General features: G+C 46.1%; 1 protein-coding gene across 2 annotated transcripts in view; it reads right to left on the bottom strand.

The window, feature by feature from the left end:
• Positions 1 to 22438, bottom strand: part of THOC1 (THO complex subunit 1) — a 334223-nt gene that overhangs the window by 198421 nt on the left and 113364 nt on the right. For both annotated transcript variants that reach the window (XM_078687449.1, XM_078687448.1), the window contains exons 7-9: positions 13411 to 13506; positions 8877 to 8959; positions 6174 to 6250 (exon numbers count right to left, since the gene is read on the bottom strand). In XM_078687449.1, the coding sequence (XP_078543575.1) occupies positions 6174 to 6250; positions 8877 to 8959; positions 13411 to 13506 (256 nt within the window). The remainder of the gene's footprint in view (positions 1 to 6173; positions 6251 to 8876; positions 8960 to 13410; positions 13507 to 22438) is intronic.

A 22438-nucleotide genomic window follows, 5' to 3' on the forward strand; every position in this document is an offset into this window, starting at 1 on the left:
GGAGGTGGTACGTCTTGAAAATGAAATCACTGTTCTTGAGGGGGAGTTGGAGTCCGAGGTCTCCCCGGAGAGGCTGCACCTTTTGGGTCTGAAACAACTTTAATATAGAGCGCTGGTGACTGACGCTGCGAAAGAGATGGGTCGGGAACAGCAGGGACGTTTGTATGATGTGGGGGATAAGGCTGGGAAATTGCTTGCTTGGTTGGATAGGAGGGAAAGTGCGAGTCGAGTTGTCCCTGTTATTGTTGATGTGAATGACGTGAGTATCACTGACCCTGCTGCTATTGTTGATTGTTTCGCTGATTATTTTCGGGTAGTGTACTCCCATGTGTCCGATAGACCTGAACATGACTCCCACCGGCTTCTACGCGATATTTCGCTGCCATGCTTGTCCGACCCTGAAAGGGATCTTCTGGAGGCTCCGCCTACGGTCGATAAAATCGCGACTGCCATCCGCTCGGTTCGCTCTGGAAAGGCTTTGGGCCCTAATGGGCTCCCCATTGAGCTTTACAAGCTCCGTCCGGATGTGATAGCACCGCATCTAAGGTCGATATTTTTGGAATCACTGGAGACGGGTTCCCTTCCTCCTGACCAGAGATTGGCTTCCGTAGTGGTTATTCATAAGGAAGGTAAGCCACGTGACCGCTGTGAGTCCTTCAGGCCCATATCTCTGATTAATGCTGAACCGAAGATCCTGGCCAAAGTGCTCGCCAATCGTTTGGTATCTGTCAGGCGACCTGGTCCACCCGGACCAGTCAGGATTTATACCACACCGTAACACGGCACTTAACCTCCGGCGCCTGCATGGAGTCCTTGCGCGAGCGGAGACCTTGCGTGAACCGGCCATCTTGGCGTCTTTGGACGCCACCATGGCGTTTGATACGCAGGAGTGGCCATATCTTTGGGCGGTTCTTTCTAAATTCGGTTTCGGACCCACTTTTATTAACTGGGTGAAATTGCTCTACACTGACCCTTTAGCCCAAGTGGTGGTGAACGGGCGTGTTTCGACCTCCTTTGCTCTCGGTAGAGGAACGCGCCAGGGCTGCCCCTTGTCCCCACTCTTGTTTGCCCTTGCTTTGGAGCCGCTTGCGGCCTGGCTGAGGTGGGAGCCATCTTTGAAAGGCATTAGGTGGACTTCGGAGTTTGAAGATCGTATATCCCTGTATGCAGACGATATACTCTTGTACCTTACGTCGCCTCGGAAGTCGTTGATCGTCCTTTGACGTTTTGACTTCTTTCCGTAAAAACTCCGGTCTTGTCATCAACTGGTCGAAGTCTTGTATCTATGTCCTCTCCGGCGAGACTCCTCTCCTGCCCCGTGGCTGTCCTATCTCGGTGATGCTGGAGGGATTCAAGTACCTGGGAATCTTTATCACCTTGGACCCCGTGCTTCGTTATGAACGCAATTTGCTGCTCCCTCTCCAGTGCCTCCGTGCTGATGTGATTGCGTGGGGTAGACTCCCTCTCTCTCCTCTGGGACGAGCGGCGCTGTTTAAGATGATGTCGCTCCCCCGATTTCTTTATGCGCTTCAGAACACACTTGACATTGTACCAGCCGGTTACTTTCGGGAGATTGAAAGTCTACAGCGACAATTGATATGGGGGGGCCGTTCTCGTAACTGACGCTCCCCTGGTATGATGGGGGCATCGCGCTCCCGGACATCCGTCGCTACTACTGGGCCTCTCAGCTGGGGGCCATTAACCACGGTACTTACGCTCACTAGCCGAACCCGGCTTTTGAGATGGATAAATAGCTGCTACCCAGTGGAGATTACAACATGGCTTTGTACGCGAAATCCGCCGGCGGATCTCTTACGGGCCCCACTAAAACAGCAGTACAGGTGTGGCATCGCGCTACAGCGGCCACGGGATGGGCTGGCAAGCCGACCCGTGCCACTCCGCTTTATGCGTCGGAAAGACTAGGCTCCCTCTGGAAGTCGAAAGGTTTTGATAGATGGGACGTGATCGGTATCAGCAGGGTCGATGATGTGTGGATCAAGGGTAGAGTCAAGACGTTTGAGGAGCTGAAAGTGGAGTACGACCTGAATGATAGAGAATCCTTTCGGTATGCGCAAGTCCGACATGCGGTCCTGTCCGTTTTTCCCTTGGGTTCGGATATTCCGGAGGCGTCCCCGCTTGAAGATCGGATACTGGATGGGCACGTCCCTGATAGCACGATCTCGCTCATATATAAAAAATTAATTAATACCAGGATTGACCTACTGGATAGCCTTCGAGAGTTATGGACTAGTGATGGTCTAGAGCTCGATGACGAAGACTGGCAGGCTGCGATCTCTTCCCCGAAGGAGGTGGCTATCCCGGCGCGCCTCCGGTTTGTCCAGCTCAAAATTCTTCATAGGGTATATGTGACAGGTCCTCGTTTGGTGCGCATGGGATTCTCGGCGGATGGATTGTGCAGGCGTGGCTGTGGTATGGTAGGCACTTTTCTACATATTATTTGGGAATGTCCTTGCGTGCATGCAGTTATGAGTGAGGTCACGGGTGTGCAATCAATGCCTGAAGCGTGGAGGTGTCTGTTGAATGTCTGGGAGCCGAATGATTATGACCAGGTGCAGCTTCGATGGGTGACCTTGGGTAACATGATTGCCAAGAGAGACATTGCCCAGTTATGGGGCGCGCAGAGCCCACCGATAGTTCGGTTGTGGCAACAAAACATGGACTGGTGTATGTTCAGAGAAAAGACTGTTTATGTCTCCCGTGGCACGCCCCGCACATGGGGGAAAATTTGGACTCAATGGAACACGTACCGTGGTGATATATGTACTCCCCCCCCGTTCGGAATTGAATACTGACTTGTCTTCCTCCCAACCTGATGTTTCCTCCGCAAGAACTTAGATATTTTGTTTGCTTCTGGTCTCCTCCCCCCCCCCAATATCATCGTATAATTCTGATATTTGATTTGCGTATGTACCCTCCCCCCCGGCAACGAAGTGACGCATTTGTATTGTATTGCCTTGCTTTTGTTTTCTTTTTATGTTTCTTGTTATTTGAATTCAATAAAAAGATTTAAATTAAAAAAAAAACAGGACTATGTTTTTATTAATCTCTCTTTTTAGAATATATGAACTGTAATAAGGTTAGGAAATGTTCCATGTCTTTTACAAAAATAACTTTATTTTGTCTATAATATGTTTATTTTATTCCAGGTATGGTAATTTCCTGAAGAAGGCGTTTGTTGCGCCGAAACGTGCGTCGATAATTACTACTGTATTGTGTATTTTTAACTTAAGCCTTTTTATGAAGATTTTTATGTATTGTTTGATTTAAGTGGATTCGACTTGATGTGACATTGTTTATAACTCTGTAACAGGTATATAACTTAAAATAAAATATACTGTATTTTCTAGACATTGGTTCTTGTTCTTTGTTGAGTTCTCCATGGAGCACTATTATTATCTAACAATTGCCTAGGAAACATATTTTCTCACCTAGCCCAGAAGCAATGCATTGGTCACCACGGTCAGCAATGCATTGGTCACCATTGTCTGCTCTGGGTGGGGAATGGCTAGAGAAGATAGATGGTTCTGCTGCTAGCCTAATTGCAACCCAGCAACCACCACTGCAGATCCTTTACAGTCTTCTCTGAAATCTAAACATGGTCGGAGACACCCACTTGATGTTGGGCCCACTGGGACTTCATATACCTCCGCAGAGCATGCATATGCCACCTGGTGTGCTTGACCAGTAGTATGCAGGAGGCTGTCAGTTCCAGGGGCCTCAGAGTCAACCACACTGAAATCCAGAACTGAGGTTGAAATATCGAGATCATAGCCTGAATGTCCTGGAGCCTCTTTACCCGGAGAAAAGCAAAACCCCGAACAGTGACCAGGATGGCTAAGATGAAGGGGAGCCTCCGAGAAGGAGTCGGTGTGACTTCGGCATGTTGATCGTGAGCGCCAAGAAGACAGAAGGTTTGTCACAGTCTGGAGGTGGTTGATAACAGCCTGGGGTGAGCCCACCTTCAACAGTCAGTCGTCGAGATAGGGGAAAGACATGCACCCCTAACCTCTGAAGATGTGCTACACCACCCCCTTATCTTTCGTAAAAACTGAGAGGCACTGATGAGGCCAAAAGAGAGCATAGCAAACTGAAAATTATATGCTCCCACCACAAACCGCTAGTAACAGCAGTGGGTCCATAGGGCAAGTGTAGGCTGGAGGAAGGCATTGAGAGAGCGCAGCACTAGAATAGGCATGAGGCCTCCGTCCTTTTTTGGCACCTAGAAGTAGCAAGATTAACAATCATGACCTACTTCTGGCGCAAGGATCATCTCAATGGACTCATTTGGCCTGCACTTCCTGCCGCAAAACAGAAAGATGGTACACTGTCAAAACATTGGGGAGATAGTAGAATGTGTGGCACGAGGAAAGGAAGGGGGAAGTCCTTCTGAACAATTTGCAAGATCTACCTGTCTGATGATCTGACCAGACAACATGGTAAGAATAGTCAGATCCTGCTTCCCATTGTGTTGGAAGTGCTCCACTAAGGGCATGCTAAAGTAGTTTTTCATGCTAAACTGCTATTGGGGGGCTGTTAGCCGATTGGCCGGCCTGTTAATCTTGGGCAAACTGTTAACCTTGGGGAGGTGAGCACTAGGGCAGAGAGCGCGCCCCTGCTGGGGAGCCATGCCATGTTGTTTTAGAGGGAGACATCCCTCGCACACTGTATGAACTCTGAAGAAATATCGAGGTAAAGAGGCTCCTAGAGATGAGAGGAAGCTCAAGATCCGCATCAGGAGGCACGGAAAGAAAGGAATTAAAGTCAGTGCATGGCTGAGACCAAGACCCTGCTGTTAAGCCAGGCAATGTCATTTTAGAGGAAAAAATCCTTTGCACACTGTATTGACTCTGAGGAAATAGAGGTAAACAGGTTCTGAGAAATTAGAGGAAGCTCAGGATTTTCATCAGGAGGCACGGAAAGAAAATAATTAAAGGCAGTGCACGGGGTGGCACCTATATAGGCTTGGCATTTAATTCCCAGAGAACAGAATAGGGGCTGAGGAGCTGCACAGTGCCACCTACTGGTGTGCAGTAGTACTGCTGAAAAGTTTCCGGATCCAGACAACATCCTGTGATTCTGGGCAAATCACTTTATTTCTCCATACAAAAACAAGAAGGTGTCCTTGTGTAATGCAATTAACTCCTCATGTAAAGCGTTCTAATACCTTCAGGTCGAGTTCACGCTATATTAAAGTCTAAAATAAAAGAAGAGGAGACTGACTTTAAACACATACACTCATATGGAGTGCAGGGACAAACGTAAAGGATGTAGGGTAATGACCGAAGCGGCTGAATCTGAAGCTGGAGTACTGGGTTAGAGTCTCAGCAGGAGGAGGTTCAACATACACAGCTCCCAGTGGATGAACAAATGCATCAAACAATGTGTTCACATTAAAAACGTTTTTCTAAAATGTATACTGAAATATTATGGAAGTCCATATGCGATATTACAGAAGGGATGTCCAGATTTACATGGCTGTTTACAGAAATGGCATTAGGAGCATCAACACTACACAGAAACAAAAGGGAACCTTTCCAAAACAAGGGCTTCAAGTAACGAAAAACACAATGTGCATACATGAACGGAAATAGACAAAAGTGAAAGGATACAAGTAATAGGCCTCTGCTCCGTGGGAGGGAGCATGATACAAGGGAGGGGGAGCAAAAAACCACAGATTACCAACATAAAAAGCAAGCTTTTGGAAAAGACAAGCGAAGAAACAAATCAAAAGCAGTTGGAGGGTTGTAAGCCCACAGAGTGGATACAGCATGTCTCGCAGAGGCAGCGCATGCGCTGCCTAGGCGAGATCTAAAAAGTAAACATATCACTATCAATCAATGTTACATTAGGACAATAGCAACACAATCCCAATACACACAGGAGTCTCCCCTCCCATACCTTATTATGCACATTTGTAATTCCCAAAGATGCAAATTTTAACATCTAGATTTCATACATGGGAGCAGGGGTCCAGTACGATTCCTTATTGATGAGCCCATTCATTCCAAATTTTAGGGCGTTTTTGGAAATGGAAACTCTAGTTCTACTAACCAAATGGCTGGTTAAACACAATAAACATAGGTGATATGGTACAAATAAAATGAAATCCTCAAATCAAATAGATAAAGGTCTGCAGTCTACATTCAACTCACCTACTAGTAGGAGGGGCATCATCATCTCCCATTTCACCTTCCTCTATTTCCAGTCCATCCTCTCTATACTCTTGATGCTAGAAAGTCATAACATTTTTAATTATTACAAACTACTGCATTTACAACACTTCTGTGAAGATTTGCAGTGAATTTGACAGCCATGTCTTTCACCAGTGTTGAAAACTGGGATGTGAGCGGCAGTTAAGAGCCCTGGATGATCCAAAAACCATAGATTTGCTTCTCATGGAAGTTATCGTCTTGCCCGTCATACATATGCATTACTATGCACTTTTCAATATAGTTTGTATTAATTTCAGTTTTAAGGCTTGAGAGGATCATGTGGGATCACTTATGACATCAGATCACACTAGGCAAATCAGTATTATGGTTAACATAACTCTGTCACTAACAGCATAAGTCTTCCATAGCAACTTCTCCAGGGTGCATTTCACACTATCTAGTCACGCTAGCTGTCCTGTGATGTCCAGGGCCCAAAGTAATCAAGCACCTTAAAAAAGGGTGTCCTGTTGACAATCAACAGGGCAGAAAACGACAACAAATCAGTCATCATCTGTTGACTGTGCTCAAAGAACTGATGGTAAAATATTCCAGACTATTGTAGTACATGCCTAAATCTAGTGGTCCATTATCTTCCAGCTCATACAATTTGGATATTGTATCTAAATGGAGGAAAAGATGCCTACAAGAGAATACTTGTGAGTGATATAAGAATATCAGAAGCTCACGTCAACACTGGTCTGCCTTGCTTGTTCATGCCCTGTAGTTACCCATACCAGCTCACAAAGATAAATGCAGTCACGGAGAAGCCGGAATGTATTAACACTTATGATCATCCCCCAGTGACTATTTCCAAAAATAACTCAAGCTCAGTTAATGGCGAACTCACAGTGAAATAAGTAGAAATCAAACAAAAAATAATCAAAAGAGGTTCGTCGGGGTTGTATTTCAGCATCAAGTGTGTTTTCTATTGATTTCCAGAATGCAGAAAGGTCTTCGGATGTTGATTGAGAAATTTGGCTTATTTTGTAGCAAAAAAGGCTTAGTGATAAATGCTCAGAAAATCAAATGAATGGTATTTGAATCCAAGAGGTTACATAGGTGCAAAATAACTCTGGGTGCCAATGTCCTGGAAATAATTGAAGACTTTGATTACTTAGGCATTAGATTGTCAGACTCTGAAAAATGGTGTGAGCAAATTGTAAAGAGCATAGCTAAAACACAGGGTGTGTGCCATAGTTAAATTCTTCAGGGTGTTTATGAGATATCCAATTTCCCCCACACTGGAGAATTATAGAGCACAGGCCCATAACATAGTATTCTATGGAGCAGAATTATGGGACCACAGTGGAGTTGCAAGACCTTGTATCTGCAGAGAATACTTTTATAAAATTTATGTTAAGGCTGCCACAAAGCACCCCTCTTTTACCCTTGCATTTAGACCTAACCCTGCAACCAATAAGCGAGTAGGCCAGATTGAAACCAACTTAATATTGGGCCAGACATTAGTCTACTAAAGAACTAAACCGTTTTGGAGCAGGGCTGTGCGATGTAATTAGCAGACCACAAGCATTTAAGATCCTGTGGTTAAGGCATAGCAAAGAGACATTGGTCAGCTTGGGAGAATTTTGGGCAAATGTAGCCTCTAACCACTCTAATGCGTCTGTAGTGAAAAAGAGTTTTTGGCACTGCACCCAGTACAAAAGATTGAATTAATCTTTGCTGGTGAGCTTAAGCTCTTTTAAATATACAAGTTGAGTATAAATTGAAGGAATTTTAAGACTATCTTCTAACTCCACTCTCCAGAAAATTGTTGTACAATTAAGGCTAGGCACGCTTCCGCTGGCATCCTTTACGAGTAGCTGGTCAGATTTTGGTATGTGCACTGTATAGGCCACCAGTTATAAAAATGTTTAGCATGTACTTTTTTTGTCCTTGCTACAAACAGCTCAGCCTAAAGTGGAACAAACCATTTTGCTTAACCCTAGGGATTAGGCATTTTTGGGAAGAATCAAGGATCTGCAAAACAGATACTAACCATATGGCTGTGTTTGCGGTCTCAGATAAAGATCAAAATAGCCCAGCACCAAGATTGATCTGCACTTTTTATATTAACACCTGCATTAGTCACCCTGTTTGTTTGCCTACTTGTTTGGCCAAGCAGCTAGTCTTTATCTAAAACTGAGGAATTAACGCCACACATTGAATGCAAACATTTTTGATCTTGTTTTGTAATGCTTTTTATCTTTGTTACGTTTTTTAATGTATTGCATGCATTGTCAATGAATTTAATTAACTCAAACTGACAAATAAATAAACTCCATCTCATGAAGAGCCATGATATGTAGTTCATTATGAGTTGAGCTGCAGCATCTCAATCACTTCACATCCCTTTCCACCTACATAGTTTTCAGTTTCCCAGGTGTCGTATACAAATCATCAACATTTTATAGTCTTTTGTAGTGTTGTATGCCACTAGCACATTTAGATATATACAGACAGTTACACCCATTATGTTTGTAATACTGATTTTAAAGTGTCCCTTTCATCGCAAAACAATAATGCCAAAAGTTACTGGGTAAAGAAATATACCTAATAAAAACACCAGAGCTCAATATTCCTGCAAGCCTTTGTGCAGATAAGACCCACCTTCCATCAAAAAGATGAACTTCTGCTGTGACTCACCTTCTGTCCTAGTGTGCTCTCTTGTTCATTGGTGTTATACACAGTCACATTTTCCAGATTAAACTGACTTTGCAAATTCAGACCTGTGAAAGCGGAAAAGACAAATTCTTATTGGGAAGAGAAGGGTATACTTTTGAAAAAGAATACAAGTTCAAAACATTCTTCCTCACAACTCACACACGGAATTAGGCCACATCCTGCTGGCAAGTTAACTGCTCAGATGGAACGATGTGCATGAAACTGCGCATTTTGCTCAACAGCAAGCAGTCCTATTTGCCATAAACTATGATATTATAGCAGAGATATATGCTTCTTTCTAGGAGGGTGATATTTCTTGCTCTCTGTTGAGAAATGTTGCAGAGTTTGACCTTAATATTACTTAATGATATGTTGGTTGTGTAACCCTGACAGCACCTCAAAGCAGTTGGAGGTAGGAGAGTTCTAAAAGAAGGATCAAGTAACGAAGGAGAGGTCTTCTGAATATAAAAGAACTTCCCCAAAATGCTCATACTTCGTTAATTGTTGGGCCTGTATTATGGATAGCTAACCTTAGACAGAGCTGGCTTGCTGGGTAGGAAGGTGTAGCATGAGGCAAGAGGGACTGGGTGAGGGTAGGAGAAAAAGGCCTTAATGACCACCTCATACTGCCATTACTATACCACACGTTTACGAAGCATGGTGCCCAACAAAGAAAGTACCTGAATATTATATTGTCGCAAAGCTGATTGTTTAGTGAGGGCAGCAGTCAGTGGAAGCAATGCAACTTGCTTAAGGACAACAGCCCCCAGAGATGAAGAAACTGAAGTGGAAGTTCCCGATTAAAAGACAGCAAAGATAGCCATCACCAAAGTGGCCTCCAGGGGAAAAGAAAACTCCTAAGCTATGAGAGCACAGATTCTCAAAATTTGATAAAACTATCAGACATGAAGGCTTGGAACTAAAGAACAGCAAAGCACAAGATTCTCTCAGCCACTCAAAATCCTCCATTTTAGCACTTCGAGCAATTTATTCCTACGAAAAATGCACTGTAGACCTTGATTAGTCGTGTACACTGAAAACCACTAATGAGTTAGTTGAGAAGTAAGTGCAAACAACTTGAGCAAGAAGAGACTCCAGAGTCTATCACACTGTTGCAATCTTTTCTGAAAATAAAGGCCTGGATTCTTCTTTAGTCACCTGTCTTGAACTAGAGATCGCAGCACAGGCCCAGATTCAACCATGCAGCCTTAAAAGGAATAGTGGCTACATAATTAGAGATGTCCAAGCAAACCTACATCTAATACCACAGACACTAGCGCTGGGACACCCCTTTGCTGGGGCAGGCATGCGCTTTATAAATAGGGTAACATTACTAAGTTCTCTAAATATCCGCAGGTGAAGGGAGGAAGGGTGTAAAATGGTTAAAGTCCTGTTTTTGTTCCAGTTGACTGCCACACCACAGAGTAGATCTGGACAGAGGAGAAATAAACTTGGAGAAGGACAGGTTCCGCTTTCTATGGGTAAAAATAATAACAGAGGTATACATTTTGATTGATGATAATTTAGGCCAAGCAATATGATCCTTTTGGTTGCAAGTACCATTTTGGACATCATTACCTTTGACAACAGCCGAATAGTGTTAGCAAAAATGGTCATGTCCCACACTTACTTTATTATTTTGTTAACCTCTCTTTGATCATACGAAAAATTCAAACTGAGGGACCTGGATCTACGATTGTTGCATGGTGGTATGATTCGAACTAAAGCTGCAGATAGAAAGAGGAGTACTGGGTGCTCCAGTTTTTGATCTCTATTACTTAGCATCTCAATTACAATTAGCAGCTCACAGGCAGCCAGAACACCATCTGACCCGAAACAGGGGTTTTAAACAAAATTGAGTTCTCAAATGCTCTGGCGCTCAAAGATCTAACTCGATGGCACAGGTTGCCTTTAGAAAAATATATACCTTAGGCGCGAAGAGAGATCCTATGTGTCAAAGATGCCTCTTATGGGGTATCCCCACACATACAGGTTGGTTCTCTGCAAAAGACCCAATACCTTGGGATGAAATGTGAATCATGGTGGTGGGAGATTTATTCAAAGAGGACGAATTGGCCAAGTTCCAGATGCCGGAGGTGTAAAGCATGCTATATAGTGGATGTGCTTAATGCATTGAAGAAATTAAAGCTAATAAAGTTCATTGGAAAATGTATCAAGATAAGCAGGAAACATATGACCTGACACAAATGCTCTATACAATGGGAATGGGAAAACATCAATTAGCTAGCTTTACAAAGCTTTAGAGGAACACACATGTGTAAACTTTGTTTATTTAAGGACAAACAGGAATCTGATATTGTAAAGTCATTTAACAATAAAGAATGGCAGAAGGCCACATACAATTCAGATAAGATATCCCACAACACAGGGTTTGAATACATATGATATGCTATAGAGGGCCTTCCTGACCTCACACAGGATCAGGTACACGGTCTACTTAGTACCTACATTGTCATGATTCACAAGAGAATTTCAGACACATGATATCGGAACGCCCTGAAACTGAGCACTTCTGGTGGTGTGTCAACAAGTGCTTAATATACCACAGACACTGACCTATTTTATTTCAAAGGGTGTATATTAAGGCTACTTACACATCCTAAAACGAATAAATCCATGTTTAACATCTTTAGTTTCACTATTAGCTAAGAGAGCTATTGTTTTATCAAAACAAGCTCCCAGGTCCCCTCCACCTCTACTAGCAAAGTAGAGGGCAGTTTTATTGGTCAGAAGCATTCAGTGCTGCACTACACAGAGAAGAAAATAAAGGGTTGAGGAAACAGCTAATAGCCCAGCAATGGAATAAAGTGGTCTTATCCCTAATGAATACCAACAAAGAGGTCAGCATGCCACCCCGAGCTAGTAGACTCCCACTCTACAGGAGTAAGTAAGTACTGTTATGATACATTGAATTTTTCACTTGTCGCTGCTGTTGAACCCCATTTGTGGGCCTATGAATGGCAGAGACTAATAGTACTATGGCATTTTTACAATGATCATAATACATATACACATTAGAAAGGGTCCTCCGAAAGGAAGACACAAGATTGGTCCTTGATCACTTCGGACTGAATGAGGACACACCTCTGAAAAATTATTTCTCTCTTATTTTTAAAAGGTTTCTTACTATTTGTTCTAATTCACTATACTGATGCCCTCAGATATAAAATATGTAGTCTTGCATGGTGAAAGTTCTGAATACCGAATCAAAAAGAGATGTTGCATGTCTCTGCCTACTTACATGATGCGATACAATAACGAAAGGGGTCCTTTCCTTATTATATTGTTCTATACCCAGGTCCCAGTGACACTAATTGGGTTTACCCTTTTTTGGTAACAAATACATGATGCAGCAACTTACCTTTAAAAAACAAAAAATATTTGAAAAAATTAGCTGGAGGAAGGTGTGTTCGTTAGTGGAAGCTATGGGAGTTAAAGCAAATGGTCAGTGGAATGAATAGATAGCCTAGATTAGGTATCGCTAGGTAGCAGGGAGGTGGTTTAAAAATAACAAAAAGGTTGCGATCTACGAAATTGGGAGTGGGCAGTTTACAGAAATACAATAATAGAGATAAAATCAGATGGAAAGGAGACTTAAGAGCATGTAATACTCTGATAGAGGAGGCATGCAGAAGATGGAAGGCAGGTGATGATCCTTTGAAAGAAATAAGAGTGGGAAAATCAAAAGTTGTAAGCAAAGGTCAATTTTTCACACAGTGCTTTAGGAATCAGACAGCAGGATGCTTTTGAGATAGCATGCAATATGAAGGTGTCAAACTGTAGAATGAAAAACTGGAATCTGAATAGGACCTACACTTCATACAAAGTATTTGCAGCAGTAGATTCTTTAAACCAGGCCATCCTGCTATTTCTGAGCATGAACGCTTGGCTCTTGGCTCATTTCTGCCCCTACACTCCCACATGCTCCCTTTTCTACAAAAATAAAATAACATATTGATATTTAATGTTCACAAGCATAGGTGAAGATGTATTAGTGGAAGATTGCTGGCTCACACACTTTGATATAGAATTCTGTTGCAGCTCACTTAAGAATGTTCACCTCTCCTCTGGTCTAAAACTTTTTCAGTATGTTAGTGCAACTTTGTCTAAGGTCATCCTCTTGTCTTTTTTGGTTCTTGTTCTTCAGCGTGCAGAAGCTTTTCTGCATTTGTTGCACTTTATAACAAATAATACCAAAACAAGTAGATACAATTCAGATTTAAGACCACCACTAAATCTACAAAAGGCATATGAGCCAATGGTAAGATTTTCAATTGTAAGCCTCCATTATGTTTTAAGTTATTCTCTCATTTTGCTTCAGATATACTTTCAGCACTTACAACATCAGTCTGCTGTACACATGACACTACTTGCTCCACATACCAATAGGGAGTTCAACCAATCTCACACGATTACAGGATTTACAGCCAAACATGCAGTAGCGGCATCCAGCCAACAAAGAAGAAATATACATGGGCAACAAAAGAAATCTCACCTGATTTTTCTGACAAAGGAAATAATCGGGCCAAGAATAGCTGGATTCTTCCACAGAATACAGTGTTTTGTGATTTGGATAGCCTCCTTAGAAGATCTGAATAATAAAGAAACAATAATTAAATTAAAATAGTCATTATGTAACAGGCCCCTTGCACAACCACCAAGATTAATAGAGATTTGTACCAACATCTAAAAACAGAAGTGTATTCAGATCAGATAATCTAAGGCTTGCAGTATCATTTATATTTTTGCTAATTGAAGATCTTAAAGTGTGCATTAACATAGCATAAATGGGGGGAGGAGCTACGCGCCTGAAGAAGATGGCCGTGTGAGCTCTCGGCTCTGCCGAGCCCGTCCGCCGGCCCCAACATCCTGCACATAATCCTGCCCTCCGAGCCCTGCATTTGCCACCGGAGGTCAGGCGGAGCGGCTAGGGCCAATTCTAGAGTTCCAACGAGATGGGGAACCGGAGATACGCCCGCAGCTGATGTTGGCCTAGAAGGAGCCGGGGACTAGAGTCCGTACAGCGGCCGCTCCCGAGTGCGACAACAACGGGGACCCGCAACGGAAGCTGCCGGTCAGATCCCTCAACACGGGAGAATTGAAAGCAGCGGCTGCTGCAGAAGAGCATCGACATGACCAGGGGGTGTTTACGGATGAGAAGGACCCACCCCTCTCCGCACAGCGAGTGAAGGTGCTAGGGGAGTCTCGGGGCTCGCGGACCTCCGGCAATCAGCAGGGGCGGCAGCGAGACATCTTTGCCGCGATTGGGGGTGAGTTGGGGGTCGGGTTGTGTTGGCTCCTCCCCCTTGTGGGATTTTGTATCGTCCGCCTGCAGAGGGGAGCCTGGAGTAGCGGAGGGGGCGGCCTGAGTGTTGTGGCCCGGTGTATATTGCCCCTGTTGAGCTTGAAGCACTGGTTTCAAGAACCACTGGGGTGAGCGGACTCGGACGCCAAGGGCAGACCGAGGAGAGTGTGTTCCCCATTCGAAGTGCGACCTGGGGAGTGGTGGTGACGTCTGGCACAGAGAAGTGAAGAGGGTCCTGGTGGGGGAAGCCGCCAGCAAAGAGTGAGTCGGAGCCAGTTACGGCCGGCCTGGGTTGGAGCAGTGGTCGACTGGGGGGCCCCCCCTGGCAGGATACACGCTTGATGGCCCTGGCGAAGGGACGGATGCGCCGAAGAGCCCGGGGTGAGGGGTTTCCTGCATTGATTCTTTGGTTTGGACGTCAGAGCGGGTGGGGAGGTGCGCGTGTGATGGCGTCCAAGCAGGATGGAGAGAGGCATTCCTCCAGGGGTTCGAGAGGCCTGAAACCAGTACAATCGAATAAGCTGGACCACTACACGTTGCCGAAGGGTTCGCCGTCTGGCTCAGGGTCCTCCGCTATGTCCGCCGGGGGCCCCTCGGACCCGGGGGTGGAAATCACACTGCATGATGTTATGGCAGCCATAGACGTGTCAAATCCTCCTTGGGACAGCAAATGGTGACGATGGACACTAAGCTAGATACAGTGTCCATTGAAGTCAATCTCATGAGAGCGGACCTCACCAAGGTTAATGAGAAGGTCAAGTCGCTGGATATCAAGACGGCCAGTCTGGTGGATGACGTGGCACAGCTGCAGCACGACATGCACGAGCTCAAATCCTTACATGAACTGGCGGAACGCAAGCTGGACGAATACGAAGAAAGGGCCAGGCGAAACAACGTCTGTATCCTGGGGGTGCCTGTGAAGTCGGAAGGCCCGACCCCTGATTTGTTTGTGGAGGACCTTGTCCTTAAGCATCTCCAGCCCAGGCCGGCCGTACACTATGAGAATGCTGCTCTCTCCTTTTTCCCAGATTTCACGAAGGCGGTACAGAAGCAGCGACGGAACTTTCTAGCAGTCAAGAAGAAACTGAGGGGCAGGGGGTTGAAGTATGCCATGATGTTCCCGTCACGATTGAGTGTGGAGGCCAATGGGAGGGCCTGGTTTTTCGACAACCCAGATACTGTGGCTGATTGGATTGACAGTCTTCCTCCTGATGGCTCAAGGACCCGGGACCGGTCAGATGAACAGGCAATTGCGGAGCAGGAATAAGGCCGGCATTTGTTCTTCTGGATCGTCTTAATCTTGTCAGGAATCGGAGACAGTGACGCCCCCGGGCTGCCACCTGGCTTTCCGAGAGCCTAGATTTGTTATGGGACTTGGGGGCTCGGAGGGGCAACAGTTGTTTTGGAAGGGGTTGGGGGGCAGAGGCGGGAAGGCCGAACTCTCTCCACTTTACTACCTTTAGTAGCATAGTAGGCATAGTTGTTGTGTGTAGGCCGACAGGCACTCTGCTAGTTGGGGATGGGCGAACGCCTTGTGCAGGGGTGAAGGGTGGGGGGAGGGGGGTAAGGGTTCACTGGTTTTTTGAGTTATGTTCTATATTATTTGGATGTTTGTTCTTTTCAACCAGGTGGAATAACGTTGCAGGGCTGGACACTCTTTTGCGGGGGCGGGATGTCACTTAATCAGAAGGTGCTTAGCTGGAACGTGAAAGGTCTGGGAGATAAACTGAAGCGGGGCATGGTCAGTCAATTTATGAGGAGACATACCCCCGATGGGATCCTTTTACAGGAGACGCATTTAGTAGGAAATAGATGCATGGCACTTCACAGGGGATACTTTCAAAGATCTTAGTGCGATATTTCTCGCGCTTCCAGTGGGCATTCTGGTGTGGGGAGGTGACTTTAACTCACTTATGTCTGGGAGGAGGATCGGCACCCTCCACAGGCACTTCGGCCGGCTCTGAGATGGCTTCCTGAATTCGTTGACACTTTGGGGCTGGTGGACGGGTGGTGGCAACATAAGCCCGGGAAAACGCAGTACACGCATGTATCGGGAGCCCACCACAGCATGTCTAGAATACACTATATCCTAGTCTCGGGAGCGCAGTCCCACGTGATTCGCGACATCCCTAGGTTAAAAACGGACCCACCTATTCCTCTGGTCTGGTCCGACCATCTGGCCGTTCCGCTGGAACTTCAGGTTCTTCCTAGGAACTTCAAGCTGACTGGTCCTAGTAAAATGGAACCTAGAAGAAACTTTAGGAGGGTTACTAACTCTTCCCTTGCCCCTGTAATTCAGAAATCCGCTATTGATTCAGCCAAAGATGTTAATATAGCTGCCTTCGAGCTAACGAATGCTATTACGGCAGCTGTAGATGTGCTAGCCCCTGTAACTTTTCGATATTCTGCCCGAAAAAGACCATCAGCCCCGTTGTTTTCCGAGCCTTTAAGGCTCTTAAGGCAGGGGTGTAGGAAGCAGGAAAGGCTATGGCGGGTGAGCTGGAACCCCCAAGAGAGGCAAAAGCACAAATCTTTCCTTAGGGAGTATAAGGCGGAGGTTATCAAGGTGAAGCAAGAATACTTCGCCCATCTAACGACCACTCTGACCTCCCCGAGAGAACTCTTTAAGATAGTTGATTCACTATGCACGCTACAGATGCCTGATCCCATAGTGTGCTCACAAGACCTCTGTGATAAAATCGCAGGATTTTTTCACACGAAAATAGCGGATATTTATTCGGCCCTTGAATTACAAAAGGCCCTAATGCCCCCCTCTCCCAGTCCAGCCCACTCTCCTTCTGAAGTTGATGCCCCGACTACTACAGTGAGTCTGTCTGTGTTTCCATCGCTCTCCCTGCAGGAACTTGACTTGCTTTTAAGCAAGATGAGGTCAGGGTCTCCCTTAGACCCCTGTCCTCTCAAAGTTCTCAAGGACTGTAGAGATACCCTGCTGCCTCCGCTTTTGGACATTATGAACAGGGCAATGAAGGATGGCATTTTCCCCTCCCAGTGGAAGAGTGCGGTGGTTAAGCCCCTCCTTAAGAAGCCTACATTAGAGCCTGAGGTACTTAAAAACTTTCGCCCCATCTCTTTACTCCCAGCACCAGCAAAGATGCTGGAGACCCATCTTAACCAGCATTTGGCGGCGTTTTTGGACTTCTAGATCAGTCCCAACACGGTTTCAAGAGAGGCCATAGCACGGAGTCAGCCCTTACGATAGTGCTTAATAACATCCGCACTGAGGTCGATCAGGGCCATACCTCCCTGCTGATCTTATTAGACCTGACAACCGCCTTCGATACCCTGTCTCCCTCGGTTCTTACATCTCGCCTGAGGGAGATAGGGGTAGAGGGTGCGGCCTTGAGTTTACTGGCCTCTTTCCTGGATCAGAGGGAGCAGAGGGTCAAGATGGGAGAATATCTATCTCCACCCACACCTGTGCAATGTGGGGTTCCACAAGGGTCGGCATTAAGTCCGAACTTGTTCAACATCTATGTGGCTCCACTTGCCAGGCTGGTGAGATCGTTTGTGATGGAGGTAGTCTCCTACGCTGATGATACTCAGATCCTGGTGTCCCTCTCTCACTCGGTGAACGCTCCCATTCATAATTTTAGAAACTGCATGGATGCGGTTTCTAAGTGGATGATTTACAATTCACTAAAATTGAATGGGGAGAAGACAGAGATTCTGGTCTTCGGCGGAAACACTAACATCTGGACGGCCAAATGGTGGCCCCCCTCGTTGGGAGTTTGCCCCACACCAACAGATTCTGCGAGGAATCTGGGAGTGATGATCGATCCAGCTCTCTCAATGGCACTGCAGGTCAATAGGACAGTCGCTACCTGCTGGGGCATTATTAAAATTCTTCGGAAAATCAAACATTATTTGTCCCCTCAGGCTCGCAAGCAGGTTGTTGTTGCACTAGTCGCGTCGCGGCTTGATTATTGCAACGCTCTGTACGCCGGCGTTAATAAAGGTCTGGTGCAGCGCCTTCAGACTGCCCAGAATGCGGCGGCCAAATTTGTACTGGATGCTCCTGTGATGTATTCCTATAGGTTCTGTATCGATCCCCCTATTCCTGACCCTATTCTGGTTAACGAGTTAACTAGCAGCCATCCCATGATGCAGAAACAGTTATCTGATTACGCCAGACCACGGCACAGGAGCGCGTTATCTGATTAGGTCATAACGCTTGCCATCTAATTAGGCAAGCAATATTCCTCCAGCCCCTGATAAGGCATACGGAGTTCTCAAAACAAATCAAACCTATGACAACCTGGGAAAAACCCTGCGGCCATTGTTTTGATTTCACCGAGAACTTCAGTAAAAGAATGCGCTAACGACCAGCTCGTATGACATCCTTATTGACGTATCTATGTCCATCCTTACGTCAATCTCGGCACCTTACAGGTATAAATATTACCGATATTGCCTTAAGCAAACACACGCGGTGGTGACGAGATCGGAGCAGCGAGACTTGCCGAAGCCCAGCAGAGAGCGAAGCCCCCGGCGCTGCCCTGCCTTCCTGACGCGCTGAGAACGAGACGCTGCTTTCTCCTGCCGAGAAATCCAGCTCCGGCGCTTCCGAGCAGCCCTCGCAGGCAGCTTGGAATATCGAGACCTCAGACGAGAGATACTATCCCTCAACCATCCTAGACCTCAGGTACGGAACTGAATAACCCCTTGCAGAGAATTCTTGAATCAGTCACTTGGCAAAAACAAACTTAACTTAGACTGCTACTTTCTATCCCCGCCCACGTATTAGGCTTAGGTCAGGTACACTGGGGTAGGCGTGGTTAGAAGCACCAGTTGAGTACGATTAGTCAAATGTTTATATGTATGTATCTATTTTATCCATTTTAAACCACTATATGGCTTAGAAACCATATAAATGTTTTTACAGTATTATTTTATACTTCTGCTTTTATTGTATGCACTTTACTTAACCATAAGTATTGCAATAATATCGATTCATTTCTCTTGTACGAGAAAAGAGACTGATCAATAAATAACATCTTTTATTGAACACGCCCGTCTCTTCCTTTTCTCTACAATCTGGTGAAACTAAGAATGCACGTACTGACTGAGTAAAATAAGTTGTCTTTTGTTTTCACACGACTCTAGAGATACACTCTTGATTAGGGGAGAGCAAAGTTGTCATGTTCTATGGTTGTCAGAAACTAAATCCCTTCTTGTCTATCCAGGGAGGTTCAATTCCTCCTTGTCTATTCGAGAAAGTTTCTAGTGAACTCTGAGCTAGCTGGCAAACCTAAAACTTTAAGTCTAATATCGACAGTAGAAGACCTAGTTAACGTCTGGTCTAGGTCTATACTATTGGAGGTATTATTCCAATGCGCAGAGCCTATTGGGATAATAGGAACTACACTACACTCCCAGACGTTCCTCCGCCACGGCTGCTAGGAAAAGCCTGCACTGGCTTCCTATTGAATCCAGGATCGCCTTCAAGACTCTTTGCTTGACTTATGGGGCACTTGCTGGCAAGGGGGCTGGTGGTGTGAGGAAATTGTTGCTTCCTTATGCACCGGGCACATACCTCCGTTCATCAACTAAGATCTTGTTGGTGGTGCCTCGTGTTCGAAGAAGTAAATGGGGTGGGAGGGCGTTTTCAACGGTAGCCGCCAAGCTTTGGAACAGCCTTCCCTAGAAATTAAATCCCAACTGTCGGTCCTGAAGTTTCGGAAAGCTCTTAAAACGTGGCTATTCTCAAAGGCGTACCCGTAGTGCTGGTTATCTGGTCATTTTGATTTCATTTATGGTAGGCGCCTTGATTCCTTTGGGCTTAGTAGCGCGTTATAAGATTTACTTCATTTCATTTCATTTCACATCCGCCATTTGGGGCGAGGGATTTCTGATCACTCCCCTGTGTGGATTCAAATAGAATCGAATTACTAAAAGTAGTTGGGGTGACTCCTATCAACCCATGGTATCTTAAGGACCCCCAGACGCGCGGCAAGTTGGCTAGGGTCACCGATCACTATTTTCAAGAAAATGTAGGCTCGGTGGAGTCGGCGCAGACGGTGTGAGAAGCCTATAAGTCGGTGATCCGGGGAGAGGCGTTGTCCGCTATAGCAGGGAAGAAGAAGGAGAGAGTGGCTGAGCTCAAGAAAGCGGAGGAAGAAGTATTGAAGGCGGAGGAGGAATTGGCTAGGGGGCAATACCCCGGAGGGGCTCCATTTGGTTCGGTTAAAGCAGGACGAGTTTCTTAGTGTTGCGAGAGATCAGGCAATGGCCCAGAGTAGGGAGGTTCAGGGCAGACTTTATTAACTTGGGGATAAGGCGGGACAGTTGGTAGCTTGGCTGGAGTGGGTGTCCCGAGTGGTACCTGAAATAGAAGGGCCGGATTCGGGTCCGGTCACGGACCCACAGACCATAGCCGACACTTTCGCGGGCCATTATCGCTCAGTCTACACCGCAGCGGCCAAATATACGGAGATGGAAAATGCGGTGATGCTAAGGGATATACAACTCCCCACCCTCTCGGATGAAAATAGAGTATATTTGGATTCCCCCATCACCATTGATGAGGTGGCGCAGGCGATCCGGGGTGTCAACTCCGGCAAAGCCACGGGGCCAAAAGGGATTCCTATCGAGCTATACAAACTAAATTCCAAAAAGTTGGCCACCCATTTCCGGTCTATGTTGTTGGAAAGCAGGGAGAAGGGGCGGCTGCCATATGACCAACAGGTGGCGATTATAGTTGTGATTCACAAAGAGGGTAAGCCCAAGACAGGCTGCGCTTGATATCGGCCGATATCATTGTGAAACGTGGAGCCTAAGGTCTTTGCCAAGCTGCTGGCAACAAGACTGGTCAAAGTGATTGCCTCACTGATTCACCCCGACCAGTCGGGATTTATGCCTCACCGAAATACAGCCCTTAACCTGCGGCGACTTCATGGGGTGCTGTGGAGAGCTTCCACAATATTGGAACCAGGAGTAATAGTGTCTTTAGATGCTACGATGGCCTTCGACATGGTTGAGTGGCCATACTTATTCGCAGTCTTATCCAAGCTGGGCTTCGGGGAAGAATACTGTGGGTGGATTAGTCTTTTGTTCTCTGATTCGATAGCCCGGGTGGTGTTTAACAACCGCAAATCCCCCGATTTCTCCCTTCGTAGGGGAACCCGGCAAGGGTGCCCACTGTCCCCACTTCTGTTCGCCTTGGCAGTGGAGCCGTTGGCCGCTTGGATATGGCAGGACCAGTCTATCCGGGGTATGAGGTGGGCTCCGGGCTGGGAGGATAAGGTGTCATTGTATGCGGACGATGTTCTATTGTACCCAACGAACCCCAGGGGATCGTTGATCTGCTTCTTGGATATACTGGCGATTTATGGGAGATACTCGAGTTTCACTTTGAACTGGTTTAAGTCAGTCGTATTTGTTGTGAGCAGGGACTCGCCAGCGATTCCCCGGGGTTTCCCGTTTCGAGTGGCTACGGACAGGTTCCGTTATCTTGGAATATACATAACCTTTGATCCTGTGCTTCGTTATGCGAGGAATCTGGTTCCACCTTTGCAAAGGATCAGGAGTGATGTTGCGCACTAGAGAGCTCTCCCTCCATCGATGTTGGGAAGGGCAGTCCTGATCAAGATGATGGCGCTCCCATGCTTTCTCTGTGCACGTCAAAACACGATGGACCCTGTGCCTGCTTCCTACTTCAAGGACATTGAGGGTCTCATGAGACAGCTACTGTGGGACGGGAGGCCGCGTATCGCGTTCGCCAAACTTACGCTTAATTGGTATGATGGGGGGGGAGATTAGTTTGCCAGACGTAAGGAAGTATTATTGGACATCTCAGTTGGCAGCGATCAATCACGGGGTCTATGGGCGACCGAATGTTCCCGGATACGCAATGGATAGATGGATGCTCCCAGGGGCGGATTACATTAGAGCGCTGTATGCAATGCCACGCAGATTCCCTCCGACTGGCCCCATGGCACATGCGGTGCATGTGTGGCACGCAGTGACCAGACACCTGCAGTGGGAGCACAAATTGACGCTTGCTACACCGGTGTGGAATTCTGAGAAATTAGGCAGCCTCTGGAAAACTAAGGGGTTCGATAAATGGGACATCATTGGGATTTCCAGGATCAAGGACATCTGGGGAGAGGGCAAGATATATTCATTCGCGGAACTGCAAGCACAATACACATTAGCTGACACCGAACTTTTTCGCTACCTACAAATCCGACACGCACGT

The sequence above is a fragment of the Lissotriton helveticus genome, chromosome 4_1 (genome assembly GCF_964261635.1).
Source record: "Lissotriton helveticus chromosome 4_1, aLisHel1.1, whole genome shotgun sequence".
Classification (NCBI taxonomy): domain Eukaryota; kingdom Metazoa; phylum Chordata; class Amphibia; order Caudata; family Salamandridae; genus Lissotriton; species Lissotriton helveticus.